General features: G+C 54.5%; 1 protein-coding gene across 2 annotated transcripts in view; it reads left to right on the top strand.

The window, feature by feature from the left end:
• Nucleotides 1-21,050, top strand: part of LOC116950553 (segment polarity protein dishevelled homolog DVL-3-like) — a 95,136-nt gene that overhangs the window by 9,138 nt on the left and 64,948 nt on the right. For both annotated transcript variants that reach the window (XM_032968430.2, XM_032968429.2), the window contains exon 2: nt 8,468-8,537. In XM_032968430.2, coding sequence (XP_032824321.1) covers nt 8,468-8,537 — 70 coding nt within the window. The remainder of the gene's footprint in view (nt 1-8,467; nt 8,538-21,050) is intronic.

The following is a 21,050-nucleotide window of genomic DNA, read 5'->3' as shown; positions in this document are numbered from 1 at the left end:
GAACCAATTTTAAGTGCGAAGGTCGACGCATCATGCCCGTGCCGCTATATAATCCCCCACCCCCAGCGCCATTACCGCGATTCCGTATACGTGTCCGTGCGTATTTCTGTCGGTACTCGCGCGGGTGCTAATTGTGTTGTCTAAGGGAGTGAGTGAGATAAGGATTTTCGCAACGGGTTTTGTTTGCTCGCATGCGATATGCCGCCACCACCACCACGTCTGAACCTCCGCGGGGCCGGGGGTTGCCGAGTAACCCGCGTTCAGACGACAACGGTGACGTCGCTTGCTAATTGGGGTTGCCGCCGTGATAGTTTACCGCGGTGTCGGCCAACGTTGAACCGATTGTCTGGCAAGTTTACGATTCGGACGTTCACGATGCGATGAAAACGTTTATTTTGTCTTTTTGAGACATTGGCAATAATCATCCATTTTCACCGTGTGACGATTACCAACTTCCCACAAGGTTTGTGGTTGTGTTTTGCCATTCTTATTGCATTTTTAGTGACCGATAAGGAAAAAAAATAATCGGCGAAGCCGGGGTGACCGTTTTCATCAGGATCTGGACACCGATTCCAGTGGAATTTTAGTCACGAGTGCCCCAAGAAATGTGGCAACCCCCCCCCCCGCCATTGTGTCAACTGCCGCACTCGGAGACAGAATCTAACCGGTTCACCGGTTCGTTAGTACTCTGGTGAACCGTTAGTGCCACCGTGGTGGCAGCTCCCTTCGCTCTCACTGCTACGTCTCCTGCTCAAGTCCGCTTGCTCTTCACGTTCTCCGAACCACGTGTTCCGCTTTCTGTCTCTCGGTGTACTTCCAGGTGCGCTTCTACGCCGCTCCTCTTTCTTTGTGCACCCTTCAGAGTTTGTTCCATTTTATCTGCCACCCTCCGTGTTTACGATCCACGCGTTCATAGCTGGTAGGTTCGAACGGTGTCTTATTTTGGCACATTGCCACGTTGAATTTTAATATTGGCATATAGCCCATGGGACGGAGCAGAAATCAGTATCATCTAATGTAACCAAACTTTTAATCCACAATAGAGGTTTTTTTTTGGGGTTAGATCACGCCACCACCCGACAGCCAATTAGTAAGGTTTGTCATGTGAACATAACATGCCAATTTGCTACTCGTTCAGAGTGTTAGTTAGAGAGTAAACCCAATTATGGATATTGGTCGCGAATGCCTACGGTTAACTTTTTAACGGTACAGATTTATTTACACCTCCAACGAGAGTGAGTTCCTTGAGAAGAACCCCACTCATTTGCAGTGGTTCTCACGGTTTTTTTGGCCACGTAGAGAAAGTGGCACCCCGCTAAAAGTGACGCCACCAATGGGTGGCACCGGCAAGTGAGATAGCACGTGTGGACCCATGGACCGTTATAAAAGTTTTGACGTTGCTCAGGTTTTGGTCTCCAAACGTTGGGCAATGCTTTGTATCGATGTGGCCGGTTTCTGGTCGGGAGAGTCCCTAGTGGCCAGGGGCAGAGCCAGGATTTTGACTTTGGGGGGGCTGACTTCAATATTCTGAGATATCAGGTGTAATGTTTTCCAATGGGCGCCGCATATGTATGAAACAAATTTGATTGGATTTGAACACGGAGTTTATTAATAGGTCGGAGCCGCTGATGTGGCTGATAAGTTCGAAAGGCTGCCGCTCAAGCAGCCTGCAGGGCAGCACACAAGGTGGCAGCCTGCAGGGCAGCACACAAGGTGGCAGCCAGCATATTGCAGCAGCCGGATATCCGGTTATCCCGATTACCGACTTTCTCAAAATTTCAGGGGGGGCTGAGCCCCCCCCCCCATCCCCCCCTGTGGCTCCGCCCTTGCTAGACGCAGCATGACGTTATACTGCACTGTCGAAATTGAGAGAACTAAAAATAATTTTGACTGCCAAGTAATACACCGTTTTAACTGCATGCCTATACAGGTCACCATACGTCGATGGTGATTAACTACGAACAGACAATAACAGGGCCTGCGATTTCTTAAAACACAAAAATGGCAGGATGTACATGCGTGGTGTGCGTGCGTAATCTGCATGCATGATGTATGTTAATTGCCATGTGAATAACCCAACCGGTAATGGGAATCCATTGTAATTTATATGCACACATTAACCCCTACCCCTCTGGCCTTCGCACCTGATTGGCTCACAAGTGACGACGTCACATCCACAACCCTGGCCGTAGCCTGCTGATGCGGGTTGCTGTTGTAATTACCGGCGAAATGTCACATTACTGGGAATTGTAAATGTTGTGGGTTTACTCTCCAACATACAACCGGTTAGTGCTGTACTAGTAACGAATTGGCACGGTTTGTTTACGTGACAAACCTTACTTATTGGCCGTGTCGGGTGGTGTTGGGATTCACGACACATTTATAGTCACGCGATTCAACCCCAAAAAAACATCTATTACGGATGCACTGCTACGTTGACGCCGGATCATAGTCACCAGCGTCACGGCGCCCCCCCTCCACACCCCCCCCACCTTCACGTTACACACCGACGGACAGAGCTGACGCACGGACACTGCCGGCCTCGGTCGCAAAGCGTGACGAACGCAACGTTGCGTTAACGCCGCATAACCGACACGATTGGTGCGTGTGAGATCGGTGAGCGAGCGTGTGGTTTTAGTGCTTTAAAAACAAAAACCCAGCAACCCCAATTTTCCTTTCTCGCGTTTTTAGCCGACCAAACGGACGCATTCCTGACTGCCTGTTTGGTCTCTCATCCGCACTGCGCACAGCCGCCACTCCACCGCAGGTCACAACACTACTCTCTCGTCCGCCTTGTTCCATCACAATTGCTCCGCTCTGGAATTCCCTTCCATCATCATCGTCAGCCTCTCTTTTTTTCCCCAAGCTCTCACAATAATAACCTCGCTCAGTTTTAAAAAAACGCCTAAAGTGTGCCTTCCTTTTGCTCCGATTACCGCTTCGGTAATGATGCAGTTTGTGGCTGGCCGCTAGGCCTTTTCGGCCGTGGTGCCCGGCAATCGTGTAAAAAATGAAACTCGCATACCCCCTATTGTAGTACAGGTTCTTTTTTTGGGTTAGATCGTGTAAATATATAAATGTCGTTAAACCCGCCACCACCCTGGCTATCGCAAATCTGGCTGTGTCACCTGATGGAGCTAGTTGTAATTACTGGCAAAACGTCGTACTCAGATCGTAAATTTTGTGGATTTGCTCTCCGATACACCGGTGTGCTCCACTTGTAACGAATTGGCACGTTGTTTACGTGACGAACCTTTCTAAATCGGCTGTGTCGGGCGGTGGCGTGTTCAACGACACATATTTACGCGATCTAACCCAAAAACACCTGTATTATGGATGATATTGGTCGCGAAAGCCTACGTGTTAAAACCCCCTACTTTAGCCTCGCTTGTTGTCGTCTCTCGAGCCCGTGACCTTATCTCTAATGGTCGTGGCGGCACTGCAGTTGGGGGGGAGGGGGGAAGCGCTGCGCTAAACTAAAACACTTCTTCGTAGGGGGAGATGCCGGGTGACCTATATTTGTTTTTATTTTCCTTTGGGAGTCCGAGGCCTCTTGAGAAGGAAGGGCCCTCACTCAGGCCTTTACCCACCTGTTGTCTCGGCACTGAATGATGGCTTTCGGGGTGGGGGGGAACTCTGCGTAGTGGTCCGACCGCTCTCCCCCTCACCACCCGCGCGTCGCTTGAAGTTCTCCAATCCTCGACGCTTTAGCGAACCGAGTGCATCGGCTCCCTGCCCGCGGAGCGTGCCGCCAAAGCCGGCGGGAAGCGGGGAAATCCCGGCAGTGCTCTCGCTCACTGGTACGGTGACGCGGTTGGCCCGGCGGTGGCGCGTCCGCCGCTTTGTTTTGTGGAGGTTCGCTGTTCGACTACTGGAGGCCTCCCTTGTTATTACCGCCGGGGTTGTGTGTGTGTGTGTATAAAAACCGTAACAATACCGCACGGCGTCCGCTTCACGGTGGATGATGTTAAAGATCCCAAGACGTCATTCTAAATGAGCAGGCCCTGGCGTGATCCAAATTTGCCAAATTCGAAAAATTACACCGCAAATCGCTCAATTGGGATCTCGCACAACAGCGACATCGCCCCCCCCTCCCCCCCACTATGAAGTTACTGCAGAGCGTGTCTGTGAAACATGAGCAGCGGCTTCCTTCGTGACGATCGCCCTGCTCTGTAAGAATAGCACGAATAACAAACGTCTTCGGCTATTATTGTTGTCGATATAACGCTAAGCCAGCTCGTTATTTTTTAGCAATGCCATGGAAAAAAACATCCCCCTGCCGCGCCGGGAGATCTAATGGAGCAGGCGGCATGTGGCTCACGACTCCAGCACGTGCCGACTGTTAAACCACGGGGAGCTTCCCCCGAAACTTCCATGAATTTCAGTTGTGCCTCGTCTAGCTCTCGACTGGATATCGAAACCCACCCGTCGTTCCGCGACGTGTTGCCATTCTTCCGAAAGGTGAACGGGGTCAGGATCGATCTCCAGGGGTCGCTGGTTCGATCCTCGATCTCCCGGCGGCAGTTGCAGCAACGTCGCGAGGTTCTCAAGTCCATCCCCAGCCTCTCGGTTTCTCCCAGCGGTTTGTAAACGGGTGCATCGCAGTTTGGTTCCTACGTACGCTCGGGCAAGGGTGAATTGTTGTGGGTGGGTGGGGGTAGACTTCGACCCTCTTCAAGGATCTCGAGTCAGGGTGGAAGAGTAGGCCAAATACCACTTCAAGCGGCTGTCTGTAACTCCCTGTAGTGGGACGGGCCCTTCTGTGAGAAAGCGATCGCAGGGCTGCACCTTTGCCGCTGCCGCCGGCGGTCAGGATGAACGAGGCAGGAAATGAGGGAGACGGCACGGGGGGGGTGACCGGCTGAGCGTCAGGATTGGTTTCCCCAACTTTCCGGCCCTTACGGCCCAGGACCACCAGTGCTGACACCACAACAACAACCGCCATTCGCCACTAAGCGGCGGTGACGTCACCACGGCGCCTGTGCCAGGCGATATGCACTTTTAAGGCCACGTGAAGTGTCGCCACCAGCACCCGCAGGCCGCAACCAGCACTTGCCGGCACCAGCAGCACCACCACCACAACGTCGTGCTTCCCACGGTTCTTTATTGGGCGGCGAGGTGGCGTAGTGGAACCGCTTGTGCCTCACAGTGAGAAGTGCCTGGACGCGACTCTCAACTCGGGTGCCTTTCTGTGCAGAGTTTTGTCAAGGGGCATGAACTGGCATCATTGCGCGAACTCTCGGCCATCATCGCAGCAGCAGCAGAGGCGACGGCTTTTGGCTACCCACGCTTTCGGATGCGCTTCTGTGCCCGTCAGGAACGCTCTTCCTTCCGATATTAGGAAGCCACTGGAGCTGTGCACTTTTAAATCTAGGTTCCAAACTCATTTCTTTCGAGCTGCTTTTTGTGTTTGGTTTGTTGTCCTTCCCCCGCACCTCCGATTAGCACGGTTGGCTACGTACGGTGAGAAAGAAGTTCAACACACGTGTGTATGTTCTCCCCCTGGTCTACGTGTTTTTTCTCCCATAGCTATGAATAAAAATATCCCGTAAAATGCATTTGGTATTGGCCAAAAAAACGTTAAAATGCTGTACATTTACCTGCAAATGTTTCAATTTGGATCCCAAACAGCAGCAGCATCACCATCACCAACCACTGCTGCCAAAACAGCGCAGGACCCTCTTGACAAAAGTGTATCGAGACTCGAGCGAGGCTTTAATGGGTAAAGAAGCAGAATGGAAACAAAAATGAAAAATAAGTGCAGTCATCACACGCTTCATTAGCCCCACATGACTTGAGCGAGTGCTGATTCAATTTTAAGATACCGCACGCACGGTGGTATGCGCGCTCACACGCAGGCAAATCAACACTGGGGATCTCTGCGTTAATTTGCATTGGGATCAGTGCTCTGTATAATGCGGAGAGATGTGGGACAAAGACAAAAGGCCCCCCCCGTGGTGGCTGGCGTGGCACAAAGGGTGGTGGTGGGGGGTAGGCCAGCACTGCGCCCGGCCGCCTTTGTCTTCCTAGTGCTGTTGCTTACACAATGCACCGGGTGCTCATGATTTAAGGGAGGCCCGAAACCAGTTCGAATGTTAGTCACTGATATTGGTCGCAAGGTGGGGAATCGAACTCTCGTTGCCGACTTCGCAACGTAGGGCGACAACCACTACACTACCGCTCCCCACAACACACACAATCACTACGCTACCGCTCCCCACAACACGCACAACCGCTCCCTACAACACGCACAACCGCTCCCCACAACACACAACCGCTACACTACCGCTGCCCACAACACACAATCACTACACTACCGCTTCCCACAACACACACAATCACATTCATAATAAAGGTTTTTGGGTTAGATCGCGTTTATTTATAAATGTGTCATAACCCTCCACCACCCGACACGGCCAATCAGCAAAAAAGTGTCACGTTGACAAAAGACAAATAATTCACTACTTCAGCCCACCGGTGTGTTGAAGAGTTAATCCACATTTACAGTTTGAGTACGACGTTTCGCTGGTAAATACTTCCAGCATCATCGGGCACACAACCACTAAGCTACCGCTCCCCACAACACGCACAACTGCTCCCCACAACACACAACCACTACATTACCGCTCCCCACAACACACACAACCACTACGCTACTGCTCCCCACAACACACACGGCACAACTGCACACACTCGGAACACCTCTCGTCACGCGAAACGCGTTTGCCAATCATCAGACACGTGCAGGGTGTGAGGATGTTTGATTTGAAAGGAGAATGTGAATGTGAAAGGAGCCGCCGCTGGGCAGTAGTGGTTTGAACAGAGGGCGCTAGCTGGGGGGGTTGGGGGGGTGGGTGTTGGTGGGGCAGGGGGTGGTGGGTGTTGGTGGGGCAGGGGGAGAATGGTGGGCTCAGGGATGGGCTTTGGGTGACATTGCTTCGGTTGCGAGGAGGCTTTAGCATGGCCAGGGTAGACCGGCTTTGATGTGAAGTCCCAATGCTCCCTTCCCTTGGCCAGCCCCCCTCCCGTATCCCCTCCCAACCCAACCCCCACAACAGCACCCCACCCCCACACAGCTGTAGCTGTGGGGACAGCAGGAGAGAGGTGGTGGGGTGTTTGGGGGGGGGGTAATTAGTACAGCATGTTACACACAGCTGTCCCTCTCTGCCTTGTGTGGTGGCTCTGCTGGGGGTAGTGAGCGGTGCCGGAGGAAGAGGGGTGATTAGGGGGGGGTGGTGGAGGTTGGGAGGAGTGGACAAGAGAAGTTGGAGTTGACTGCCGGTTGTTCAATTCCACACAATAGCCTCTGTCCTTTAGTTATCCGGTCGAGAGGGAGAGTGCCGGGCCTGCTTTGGCGCGTTCAGTCGCGGCGTACGGGCACCACACCTCTCCTCGTCTCCCGGTCGGTCGATGGATCGATCGGACTGCGTTGTTTTGCTTACCTCTCGCCGAAATGAAACTTGTCTTCTACGCTTCAACGCGCACGGCCAGACTTGGCGCCGTCTTGGGACTGTGGATTATCTGTTTCCTTCCCTCCCGCGCTGGCGGAGATCCACAGCCGGGCTAAGACGCATCACGGCTAGAATCCGGATCCGTGGGCGATGGAACGGAACGCGTCCTGCGAGGGGAACGTCCACCTAGGTGTCGGAGCGAAGATGAGAGGGGGGGCGTCGAGGCGCCGAGATGTTAACTCCCTCTCCCAGTCTGCAGGAGGGTCGTGGGTTCAATCCCGACACCGATGCCTGCATATAATGTACGGAGTTTGCATGTTCTCCCAGTGAGCGGTGGATATTTCTCGGGGTACTTCGGGTTTTTCTCTCCACACTTAGAATCAACATCGCGCCTTTAGAGCGGCGGTTCTTAACCTTTATTGCAGCCTTGCACCCCTTTGGTTCTCAGGGCATCTCGCACCCCCATGGTGTGCATGCACCCCAGGTTAAGAACCACTGCTTTAGTGTATTTGGCTGCTACACATTTCCACGTGATAAGCTACTTCATCGAGCTATCGTTTGTGGCCAGGTCGCTTCTGAAAAAGAGCCACGTGGCTCAGTGGGGCTTTACCTGGTAATATACAAAATAGTTACGTTTTTAGTTTGCGTGCAGGATGATGGGCGGTTTGTTGCATCGCAGGATGGATAGAGGCCGGCGGTGGTTTGGGAGGCCTTCATGTAGCAGTGGATCAACCATGATTATGAATTTTAACTCTTTCGTGTTTGCCCATGCATGGGCACAGTCTTCGGAAGTGAAAAGCCTTCCGGAAACGTTTCATTATGATGACGATAACAATGATAACGAAGATGCCGACGATGGCGATAACAATGATTACAATTGGGACGATGATGATGACGACGATGATGATCACCGTCGTCGTCATGACGATGACGACGATGATGGTGCGACGACCATGACTCTAACGATAATGACGGTGTCTATATCTCATCTCCCCCCCCCGCCGCCCCCCACGCAGGGTGGTGAAAGAGGAGATATCTGACGACGCGGCGCGACTGCCCTGCTTCAACGGGCGCGTGGTCTCCTGGGTGAGTGGCCTGTCTTCGTCACGTCGCCCTGCGGTCTCCCAAGAGTCGAGGGTCACGCAGATAAACAGCTCCTATTGTTGTGCCATTGTTGTTGTGTCGCATTCACCCAACCTGCACAGACCGTCGCGGCGAAGTATGGTACAATAGACCCCGCGACCAGCAGTGGCCCTCATCCAGCAGTGGATTGACAACGGAGGCTGTGGATGCACTTGAGGCTCGGTGAGCCCGCACTGCGGCACTTAGGATTTCAAAGGGTCGGTGTTAAACCCCCTGAGGCTCGTAGAGAGACCTGTCAAAGCAACTGCCATTCACTCCCAGAGAGATGTTGCCCCAAGCAACCTACGCTCACTTTGATAGGGGGACTGTCTGCCTGTTGAAGGCAACATCCATTCACTCGCACGGCGATGTGTGTTGACTTAAGTCTCCGTGACCTCCGTTACCACGGGGGGGAAAGTCTGCTCGAGGGCATCTCCACGACCGTTGAGATGCGGGCGTTAAAAGTTTCTGGTTTTGTTTTGTTCAACGAAGTTAGAGCTCAGGATAGGCTCGTTTTGTACGAGTCGACCTGGCGAGCGTAAGTCTGCTGTGCGTGCGCGTGTAATCCCGCTTGTGTAGTTTAGCGGTGTCATCTTCGAATTTGGCAAACGTGGACCGCGATTGCCGGTACGCAACGATGCGCGTGACACGTCACGGCGTCTCCGAAGTCCGCCGTGTGCGAAGCGGGCGGCGATCGAGGAGTGTAGTGTGTTTACGCCATTAGTGCCCGACCGTTGCGGCGGTGTTAACCGCGGGGGGGGGGGTGGGGGCGGCCTGCCGGATTGGAACCGCGAACCCCAAGCAACAAGCGACTGAGCGCGCCACCGCTGGGGCCCAACGTCGCCTCTCCCCAATTCCGGCGCCGCTGTTCGCTCAAGCGGGAGACCCCTGTTCATTTCTCCACGGGTTGTTTGTGTCTTGACCACTTCTACCGTTCGCTCGCATTCACCACCGCCACCCATCGCAGCCCCCAGTAGGAACATCCATCAAACCAACGGAATGTTTTAAAAAAAAGTTAGATTTTTGGCTGTACAGGCAGTCCCCGGGTTACGGAAGGGTTAGGTTCCTGAGAACGATCTGTAACCCGAATTTTTTCCGTATGTCGGGAAACTGCACCATTTCCCCCCAATATCAACGATAAAACCCCAGAGCCGGAAATAGTTGTGCCTTCCCTGCCGTTTTCTCTCAGTACTGCATCTAATCGCTGTATATACGCTATGATTCTTTAATTTAATCGAATATGGACCCTAACGTGCTACCCTCAATTAAACTAATGGAGCATATACTGTATCCAATTGTTTATGAATACCAAAAACATTTTATTGTTAATTATTAACAGGAAGCAGGTACGTCCCAATGTTCGTTTACCGTGCATTAGGCTAGGCCTAGGCTTCTCCGTTCCCTGTCGGCTAAGACCATGAGCGATGGAAGTGTAATTGTGTTTGAATAAAGTACACACCGAAATAAATAATTTTAAACTACAGAAAACTAGCAATCGAAAAACAGGAGAAAAAAGAGAGTCCTAAGCATATAAAACAAACAAGTAATGCTACAAACGGAAAAGAATTACGTAACTCTACAAACAATTCACATTGACCTTAATCCTGGCGAGGCTCGGTGAAGGCGGCGTTTTGCCGGAGCGAGGTGCAAGGCGGGCGGGCGGGCGGCTGCCTTACACCTCGCTCCGCGGCATTCATCCGAAACCTCACCGCGCTGCACTACTTTGGCTCGCGTAACAAACGCAAACATTTCCGCGTGTTGGCTTAATTTTTTTCAACAACATTTATTCTGGGAGCATTTCCGTAAAGTCGGATTTCCGTAAGTCGGGTGTTCTCCAACCCGGGGACTTTCTGTACAGAGTAACAAAGGCCCGTAGCAGAACGTTGGGTCGCAGAAAATAACCGTACGCAAATACCTGCCCTGCCTCCACGTACCCTGCGTGTTGCGATTCGTGGTGGGGGGAACAGACTACCCGGGGAAGGGTGGGCTGGGAGAGAATCTACTTTCTCCTTTACATAGAAAACATCGTGGCGGTAGATCACTCGTTTTTCTTTTTACAATGTAGGGAGAAAGAAAATGGGGAGCGGGGATGTGTTTAATCTACGGGTGAGGAGGAGTCCACCGGTTTGCATGGTGGGGGATGTGAGGGGGGGGGGGAGAGGAGTGTGGAGGGTAAGCCGGGGGGGGTTACTCCCCCCCCCCCCCAAATCAACAAGACATGAGCAGCGCGGACGGCGCTCGCCGCACGATTTCCTCCCGCCGCGAGGCCGAGCATCACTCCCGTTGGGGCCCCGCGGGGGACTCATGTCAGGCCCTCCCAGCGGTCCCCATCTCCCCGGCCTTCTCATCTGGTTTGCTCATTTCAGGCATCGGGATGCTTTTTTGTTGTTGCTATTTTTCCCATCGGCGGTGGGCGGGCGGGCGGGCGGGCGGGGAGAAGGGGCCTGATGAGGCTGGTTGTTGTAATTGCCGGCGAAACGTCACGGTTGTCGAATTGTAAATGTCGTGGGTTAACGAATTGGCACGTTATGTTCACGTGACCAACCTTACTGGATTGGCTGTGTGCGGGGTGGGTGGCGAGTTTAACGGGTTTAACGAGACGACATTTAAATTTACGCGATCTAACCCAAACAAATAAAAAAACTATCACGGGTCATTTTCCCGTATGCGCAAATATCGGGGCGGGAGAAATCGAGGCGCAACGTGACTGATGTGGGTGAAAACCACGAACCGTCCCGAGGTGACGGCGTCGTTATGATAATTTAATAATAATCTAAAGTAGCAAAGCGCCCTTAAACATTCATTCTCGGGGGCCTGCTTATCGTCGTGACAGCCGGTGGTGGAGGTGGAAGTAGAGGGCGCTCGCTTTTGAAGGTCCTTTGGTGGTTACAAAGAGTTGCCGCTAGAAGGAGTTGGGTTCTCGAGATGCATTTTTAGAAAAATCATAATGATTGATCCACACCTTGGCGGAGGGCTAGCATAGCATGGGGCACGTTTACCCGAGAGAGCATCTCGGCTGAGTCCCAAGACGACGCGTCGTTCAAGAGGGTCCTGCCAAGTTTTTCACAGTCAGGGCCTGGGGTGGGTGGGGGGGGTGTTGCTTTCCACTTAATCCCACGTGAACACGCACACGCTCGCTCTGCAGAATATGGTTAATTACGTACAAACATAGACTCTCCACTCTCGCTCACTGTCGCTCACTCTCACTCAAGTTCATACTCTGCAGAACATGGTTAAGGGCGTACAAACATATAGACTCTCCACTCTCACTCACCGTCACTCACTCTCGCTCACGTTCATACTCTGCAGAACATGGTTAAGGGCGTACAAACATATAGACTCTCCACTCTCACTCACCGTCACTCACTCTCGCTCACGTTCATACTCTGCAGAACATGGTTAAGGGCGTACAAACATATAGACTCTCCACTCTCGCTCACTTTCGCTCACTCTCGCTCACGTTCATACTCTGCAGAACATGGCTAAGGGCGTACAAACTCTGCGGCGTAATTTTATTAACTTTGGGAATGTTCAGCCAATACGAGTGACATTGCTAGGTGTTTTCGTTTCCGCTGGTTCTCTACGGAGCTAGGGCCGGAGGAGGAGGCGGTAGAAGCTGAGAGCGCGTGGGGGCGCTACGTTTGTCGCCCTCTCACGATGGCAACGCCTCGCACAGAAAGAGCGCCCCTGCATAGAACTGGGACGGATCCCGCCGGCGCCAGCGCCCCGGCAATTAAAACGCTCTTTTGACGAACGCGTTTCGTGTTGTGCGCACGCTCGGCGCGTAACTTCGCATCGCGTGCGAAGCGAAGCTTGGCGCGCGTCGAGACCGCGCACGTGTCGGGGTGTGGGCGGCCCGTCCGTCGCGTGTTTCTGCGCGCGCGTCTGTGCGGGCATCGGCGCGTTTCCATGCGCACGCTCCCTTGCGTGCGTTATAATCCCCAACGAGGGCCCAAAGAGAACTATCAAACACCCTTGGTGTGCCGCTCGCGTGCTCACGTGAGCACGCACGCGGCACACACGCTAGTCAATATTGAACTTCGATCGCGCTCGGACCGTGTCCATCAGTTGCAGGACAGCAGGGTGGCTGAGCGACCGTTCGAAAATAGTCCCCCCCCCATAACCACCCCGCCCCACCAGCTCGTCCGCCTGAGCCCTTCTAGTTCCCAATTAGTGAGGCCGAGATGCTCGTCGCGGCGACGGCTAGGTGACGTTTATGCGGTGGCCCGTCTGGAAGCGGTGGGTGCCTGGCGAATGTTTAATATGAAATTGCGATTGCTGGGCACGGGATCCGCAGAAGCCAAGCGTGCTCGCAACGGACGGCCGCTGTCGCAGCTGTAACGGACGAGGAGCGTGCTTACGCGGTTCTCAAAATTGAGCGAGGTTATTGTTTAAGAGCCTGGGGGGATTAAGGGAGGCAACGGGAGGGGGAGGAATTGCAAAGTGGAGCTAAAGGGAGAAGTGTTTGTGACCTGTGGTGAGTGGGCGAGCAAGTGGGCGGGTGTGTGGGTGAGTGAGTGGGTGAGTGGGTCCGTTGATGGGTAAGTTGGTTAGTTAATGGGTGAGTAGGTGAGCGGGTGAGTGTTTGGTTGAATTAGTGAGTGCGTGAGTGGGGTGGGTAGGAGAGTGTGTAGGTGAATTACTGAGTGTCTGGGTGAATTGATGAGTGTCTGAGTGAGTTGGTGAGTGAGTGCGTGGGTATGTGAATGAGTGAGTGAGTTTGTGGGTGGATTAGTGAGTGAGTGGTAGGGTAGGTGAGTAATTAGGTGAGTTTGGGTGAGTATGTGGGTGAGTGTGTGGGTGAATTAGTACACATGGCCTGGCACCGTGGTGACGTCACCGTCACTTCGTGGTGAATGGCGGGTATTGGTATTGGCTGAATTAGTGAGTGACTGGGGGAGTTGGTGAATACTTTAGTGAGTGGGTGGGTAGGGTGGGGAGCGGTAGTGTAGTGGTTAGCTCGCTGCACTATGAACCCGGCGACCCGAGTTCGATTCCCGCTCACGGCCAACGCCGGTGACGATTATCTGAACCGGAACTCGGCCTTCCTTAGGTCGACTCAGCCTCAAATGAGTCACCTGGTGCGGTGTGTAAACATCGCCACTGGGGAGACAAAGGCGGCCGGGCGTGGTGCTGGTCACCCACCCCCTTGTGTACCGTTCCGGCCTTCGTAGGTGCTCGCTAACAGCACTTGCCCGTACAGTCTGTTAAGGCTATATGGGGGGGATCTTTGGATAGGTTGAGTGTGTGGGTGAGTGGGTGAGTGAGTGAGTGGGTAGGTCAGTGACTGCGGTGGTCGTGGTGGTTGAGCCCTGTCTGCGGGATGAGACTGGCAAGTGGAGAAAAAAATATTTATTTTAACTGTGTAGTGTGTCCATTCTGCCCCCTCCCCCGAGTGACGCTACAACGACGCTTAAGAGACGTGTGAGCTTGTGGTCGGGGGGCCGTGCGGCGCGCCCATGACGGTTAACACACTCGGAGCGAGAGTGTGCAGCCTGTAATTATCTTAAGCGAGGATTACTGCTTGCAGGAAGGAAAAGCTGTGGGGAACCCTTTAACGGGTTTATGGTGGACGCCACTAGGGGCAGCGATGATGTCACCGCCTAATGGGATTGGTAGTTCCATCGGAGATTACCGTATTCTCCGGACCGTGAGACACGCTTCCCCCGGTACGTTAAAACGAGAGTTGAGCGGGTGTTCGTCGAATGATCCCGAACCGAACCAGGCGTTACGGGTTAATGGACTGCGATGACTGACAACAACAACCGCCTTTTGCCAGTAAGTGGCGGTGACGTCACCATGGCGCTTGTGCCAGGCCATGTGCGCTTTAAGGCCACATGAAGTGGCAGGTCACAGGACAGACCCAGGTGCCATGACTGAAATACCTACACACACATACACATGCATCCAGAACAAAGACCATGACAAAGATCCCCCGTATAGCCTTAACAGACTGTTGGGGCAAGTGCTATATGCAAGCACCTATGAAGGCCGGAACGGCACAAGAGGGGATGAGTGGCCATCACCACGCCTGGCCGCCTTTTGTCACCCTAGTGGCGATGTTTACGCACTGCACGAGATACTCATTTGAGGCCTAGTCGACCTAGGGGAGGTCCAGGACCGGTTCAGATAATCGTCATTGGCTGTGAACGGGAATCGAATGGAACCTGGATCGCCGGGTTTGTAGCGTAGCACGCTAACCGCTACACTACCGCTCCCCACATACCTACACACAGACGTACACACGCATACGGAACTAAAACAAAGATCTCCCGTATAGCTTTTACCAGACTTGGGGCAAGTTCTGCGAGTGAGCACCTAATGGAGGCCGGTACAGTACACCAAGGATGGTGGTGTGGCCAGAACTACCCCTGGCTGCCTTTGTCTCCCCAGTGCTGTTTACACACCGCATCAGGTTCTCATTTGAGGCTGAGGAGGCCCAGGAGCGGTTCAGATGTTCGTCACCAATGTTGGGCCGTGAGCGAGTAAATTGAACTCGGGTCGCCGGGCTCGTAGTGCAGCGCGCAAACCGCTGCACCACCACTTCCCGCATCCGCACACAACAACAAAGATCCCCCGTGTATGGCCTTTTAGAGTCTCTTGGAGCAAGTTCTGTTAGCGAATAGCACCTACGAAGGCCGGCACGGCACACTCGGGGGGTGGGTAGCCAGAACCATGCCCGACCGTCTTTGTCTCCCCAGAGGCGATGTTTACACACCGCAGCAGGCACTCATTTGAGGCTGAGTCGATCTAGGGGGGAGGCCCATGAGCGGTTCAGATTTTCGTCACCGATGTTGGCCGTGAGCGGGTAATCGAATTCGAGTCGACGAGTTCATCACAGCGCAGTGCGCTCATCGCTGCCCTGCCGCTCCCCATCTTCGCACGCGCACACGCAGCGTCCTCAACGCATGCATACGCACGCAAATACGCGTGTGCTCTGCCACACAGCGCGCGTGTGCACTGCCACACAGCACGCGTGCTGCCGGGGCTGAAGGTGCGGGCGGTAAAGTCCACCACCGCGGCTTCTGTTTGCACGTTCACACGGCGGCAGGAGGGCGGCGCGCGCGGTAATTAACCGCGCGCGCCGTGTTGACTCCTCGCACAAAGACCCTCGCGGTCATGCCCCTCACCCGCTCGGTGGTCGGAAAGACAAAGGTCCCCCGTGTAGGCTTTAACAGGGGGTCGGGGAAAGTGCTGCTCGTGAGTAGCAGCCTCCTTCGGTCGGCACGGCACACGAGGGGGTGGGTGGCCAGCACTGCGCCCGGCCACCTTTGTCTCCCCAGTGGTGGTTTTTACTATACACCGCACCAGGTACTCATTTCAGGCTGAGTCGGCCTAGGGGATGCCCACGACCGGTTCAGATAACCGTCACTGGCGTTGGCCGTGAGCGGGTAATCAAGCTCGGGTTGGCGGGTTCATCGTAGCGCAGTGCGCTAACCGCTGCACCGCCGCTCCCTATCTTTCCGCACGCACGCACACGCATGCGTACGTGCAGTCTCGCAATGCACTGAGTAATATCGATCCCTAACCGCATGATCACACTCGCTGAGTTGTGCGATAAGGATCGATGTTTTTCCGCGTGCTGCGCACCACGTAGCCTGTGGGCGGCGGACCGCCCGCAATGCGTGCTGCCTCGCCAGGTCTCGCAAGCTCGGCGGGTTTGAGCCTGGAAAATGGCTCGGAAGGGCGCCTCCACACGCTTAGAGGCGGCCGTGAGGCTGCTTCGTAGGGCAGCGAAGTGCAGTATGACGGCATCCCGTTATTGTACTCTACCTCCGTGTCCACGCCTCGGAGCACTCCGACTTCACCGACCTGCGCTGACCGGCGCGGCGAAGTGTGCTCTTACATCCCCCGCGAACCCGCACGGTGTCGGCAGTATCCTCATCCAGCGGTGGATTGGCACGAGGGGCGGCACGTGCAGGTGCACTTGCCGTTCGCAACGTGTTGACGCCTGCAGCCACGAGAGGCCCCGCCACGTTCACTGCGACGTTGTGCAAATGTCGTCCTGGGTACATTCGGCGTCATGATTCGTACAGCGCAAGGCTATCATGAAGTAAGGCCCTGCTGCTGCTGCTGCTGCACAGACAGTCCGCAGTAGTTTCACGATAGCGGACGATGTTGCCTTTGTGGCTTAACCCAATCGCTGTCGGGACAATTTATAAACACCCCCGGGGCAGGGGATCTGTTATAACCGGTGGCGCGTTCTCACCGCCTGTTGCAGAGGTTCGTGGTTGGAATCCGACAAGCCGCCCTGGTGGTTACCGTGGTGTGTGCGTTAACCATGAAATGCTACGTGCCGGAAGCTCTGCGGTGGATGTCAAAGGTCCCGTGAGGGCGTTCGTCACGAAGTAGCAAGGCCGCTGTGCGCCGGCGTCACGGTTACAAATTTGGCGACATCCAAAAAGTTACGCCGCAAGTCACGCACGGCAGTCACATCGCCCCCCCCTCCCCCATTGCGAAACCGCTACAGACCGCGTCCGTGAAACGCAGCGGCGCCTCGCTTCGTGATGATCGCCCTAGTGCCACACACGGACAGTTGCCGCTGGGGTGACCTAGGCTAGACCACACATCTGCAACATTGTCCCCGACTGTCAGGCTACTGCAGGCTGTCTGTGCCACACGGCGGCGCCTCGCTTCGTGATGATCGCCTCGTTCCACACAGGGACAGCTGCCGCTGGGGGTGCCCTAGGCTAGACCACACAGCGGCAGCATCTTCCCCTGCAGTCAAACTACCGCAGACTGTGTCCGTGACACACAGCGGCGCCTCCCTTCGTGGTGACCGCCCCCACGCTCTTATAACAATCGCGCCAGAATACCACGTGCACTCGATTACTACGACTACTGTTACACCACCAATAGACATCCACTCGCTCACTCGTGCACACAGACACACAGACGCACGCACGCACACCACCGCCGCCACCCCTTCCCTTATTGTGCGGGAAGGCCAGGCCATATTTAATTTGCGTGACTTTTACCCCCCCCCCCCCCCCCAGTGCCTCTGTTTTCTCGTTCAGCAACGTTGACGCCACCGCTGGCGTTACGCGAAGGGCCGGTCGCGGTTTTGGCTCGTGAGGGCCCGCGTTGATGGCCCTAAGCCGGTGGTAACGCGGCAAATTCCTGGAGTTTGAGCAGCGGCGCTGGTAGTGCCAGGATACCGCGAAGGCATTCAATGTCGCACACAATAATTATAATAATTTACATTTGTAAGACGCATTGCATCCAAGGATGCCAATGTGCCACCACCGTGTGTGGAGAGCAGGGAAACGACCAAAACTATGGGGAAAAGGCCATTTTTAAAGAGCTGAGTTTTCAGGGCAGATTTAAGTAGGTCTAGAGCAGTGGTTCTTAACCTGTACTGCAGCCTTGCACCCCTTTGGTTCTCAATCGAAAAAAAAGTGTCATGTTAAAACATTGCATAGGTTTGATGAAACTAAGTGCTTATGTGCCCGTGCTTAATTGGTGTTTCGATGATTTACCTTCTAAAAAAATGTGGCCATGCCTCGCACCCGCACAAAGGGCATCTCGCACCCGCAGGTTAACAACCACTGCTCTAAAGATTCTGATGTTGTATTATCAGAGGCAATGGGGGGTGATGGTGGAAAGTGTCTTTGGCCAATGGGGCACAGTTGGCGATTGTTTTCAAACGTGGCGGATTTTTCCGGCACGCACACATGCTCATGGCCTGCTCGTTTTTGCAATGAACTTCTCACTGGGGGAGGCCATTGGGGCTCAAACCGCGAACCTCTGTACAGCAAGTGGCGAATGCGGTAGCCGCTCTGCCACATCACCCAGCGCACCAACTCGGACGTGCAGAGACACAAATCCCCCCGAACCCTTGAAACCTCATGGACTGTCGGCGCAAGTGCTGCCGGCGAGCACCTATTAAGGCCGGTACGGGCCACGAGTGGAGAGAATCGCGCGCGGGTCATCTTTGCTTCCCCCGTTGCCGCAGTTTCACGCAAAGCAGCTGCTGCTCGTTTACGGCTGAGTCGACCTGGACGCGGCAGGTGCGGGGAGGCACAGGACGGGGTCTTGATATCACACACCACTTGATGGTGGTCGTGGTCAGGAATTGAACTCTGATCACCGGGTTTGTCGTGGAATGCGCCCAACTCTACGTCACCACTGCCCCACACACAGGCATACATGCGCACACAGCAACGCCCGCCGCTCACCGCTAAGTGTCGGTGACGTCACCAAGGCGCTTGTGCCAATCTTGGTGCACTTTGAGGCGGCGTGCAGTGTCGAAGGCTTGCTGGCAGGAGGTCACGGAACAGAGCCCAGGGTGCCCGTGGGTTGACTGAATGAGATGGCTGGCGCACATTCACCCGCTCGCTCGCGGTGACAAAAAAAAAAATGCACGCAGACAAAACACACGGACACATTTGAATAGAATGCAGTCCTCATTCATTGGCCTCATAGATGGCCGTGTCTGACACACACAGAGTCGGCACTGCTGAACTCGCGGGTTCAAATATCCAGCTTCGGCCGCTCCAGCCCGCCACTGACCAGCATGGCGAAGTATGGTCAAGTAACGCCTCCCACCGCTCCCCCCTCCCCGCGCGCCCATGGCACCCACACGGTGTGGAGAGTCTGCTCATCCAGCAGTGAACCGTGCACGTGCAAAACTAAAATCCACCGCGGCGCTCTCTCGGCTCTTGCTGTGGAGGGCGCTGGTGGTCTCGGCCCCAGCCACCGATCTTCTTCTTCTTGTGTGATCGGCGACTGCACAACGAAAATCCATCATCGCCTAAAAGGTGGTTGCCACTTGGGTCGGCGAAATGTCGGCTCGGAACTGCTCCGACAAACCCCTTGGCACCTCCTCCGAGAAGCACGGTTGGCTATGTACGGTGCGAGAGAAGTTCATCGTACGTACGTACATACATACGGCAAACCAAAGTTAAATCAGAAGGCAAGCAAACTCGAGGCGTCTCCGACTGCCAACAATCGGCAGAACGGGCACGCACAAAGCCTGGGTCTTACTTCACCCACACACACCCCACCTTACACAAAGATCCCCCCGTTTAGCCTTTAACAGACCGTTGGGGCAAAGTGCTGTTAGCGAGCACCTATGAAGGCTGACACGGCGCACATTCCAGGAGGTGGTGTGGACAGTACCGTGCGTGGCTGCCTTTGTCTCCCCAGTGCTGATGGTTTGCACACAGCTCCAGGTAGTTATTTTAAGGTTGCGTCGACTTAGGAGAGGCCCACGACCGGTTGAGATTTTCCTAACTGATGTTGACGACTGTGAGTGGGAGTCGAACTGGTGTCCATCGGGTTTTGTAATGCAGTGCGCTAATCATTGCGCCACCGCTCCACACACTCGCCCGTGCACCTGCTGTTAATCCTACCTCCACACCCACCCGCACTGCAACCAACACACCTTCACTCTCACATGCCCGCACAGCCACAACAGCCGCCATTCGACACTAAGTGGTGGTTGTGTCACCATGGGACTTGTGCCAGGCTAGGTGCACCCTGAGGCCACATGAAGTGAGGCAGGAGATCACGGGACAGACGAAGGTGTTGTGGGTTGACGGACACATAACTGGCAGATGCACCACCTGTGCTGCTCCCCACTGTGCCAATCTTTTGCTGCGTTTTAGCCGCCTGGCACTCTGCTCATTGTTGTTGAGCATCACTGCTCTGCTCTCCACTGATGTTGGAGGGCAACTGCCTCCAATTGCCCAGTAGCGTTCTTCAAGAGCCTCCTCCACTCCTTCCACGCACGAGCCCACCCACCCTGACGAATCCACCCACACACCCCCCCACACATCCCCCCACACACCCCCCCACACACCCCCCCACACACCCCCCACACACTCTCCCTCTGTGGAATTGAGGAATGTACAGTGCACGTGTGTTAAAATGGGATTTCTCTTCTGCGCCATGGCACGTGCAGCGTAGCAACTAGGAAAGGAGCTGCGAATTCTGCTTCTGCTATTGTCATTATCGTCGTCATCGTTGCGGATGATAATAGTAGCGTCAGCAGTGTCACTATCATCAGCATCGCCGTTACTGCGGCCACTGCTAAGGTGGTCATTGTCACCATCATCAGCATTTTCCATCGTCGCCACTGCCATCATCAACACCACCGCCGCCGACATCACGGTCGCCGCTACCACCAAGTTCATCACCACCATTATCGCCATCATCAACTTCATCACCACCACCCCTATCACCATGTTCATCACCAGCACTGCCACATTCATCACCGCCACCGCCACCACCGACATATCTGCTCCCACCCAATCACCATCACCACTACCAACAATCACCACTGCCATCACCACCACCAGTGCTACCACCGCGTTCATCATCGCCACCGCCACATTCACCACTGCCACTGCCACTATACCGCCAAAGTCACCGACACCGACGCAACCAGCACGTTCATCATGATTACCACCACCATGGCGTCCACTAGCATCAGCACAATGGTGACCATCACAACTACCAACAGCTTTGTGACCC

This window comes from Petromyzon marinus, chromosome 39 (genome assembly GCF_048934315.1).
Source record: "Petromyzon marinus isolate PM22_M1 ecotype Great Lakes invasive population chromosome 39, UKy_Petmar_22M1.pri1.0, whole genome shotgun sequence".
NCBI classification, from domain to species: Eukaryota; Metazoa; Chordata; class Hyperoartia; order Petromyzontiformes; family Petromyzontidae; genus Petromyzon; species Petromyzon marinus.
The sequence above is the reverse complement of the archived record's forward strand: the minus strand, read 5'-3'. Positions and strand labels throughout refer to the sequence as shown.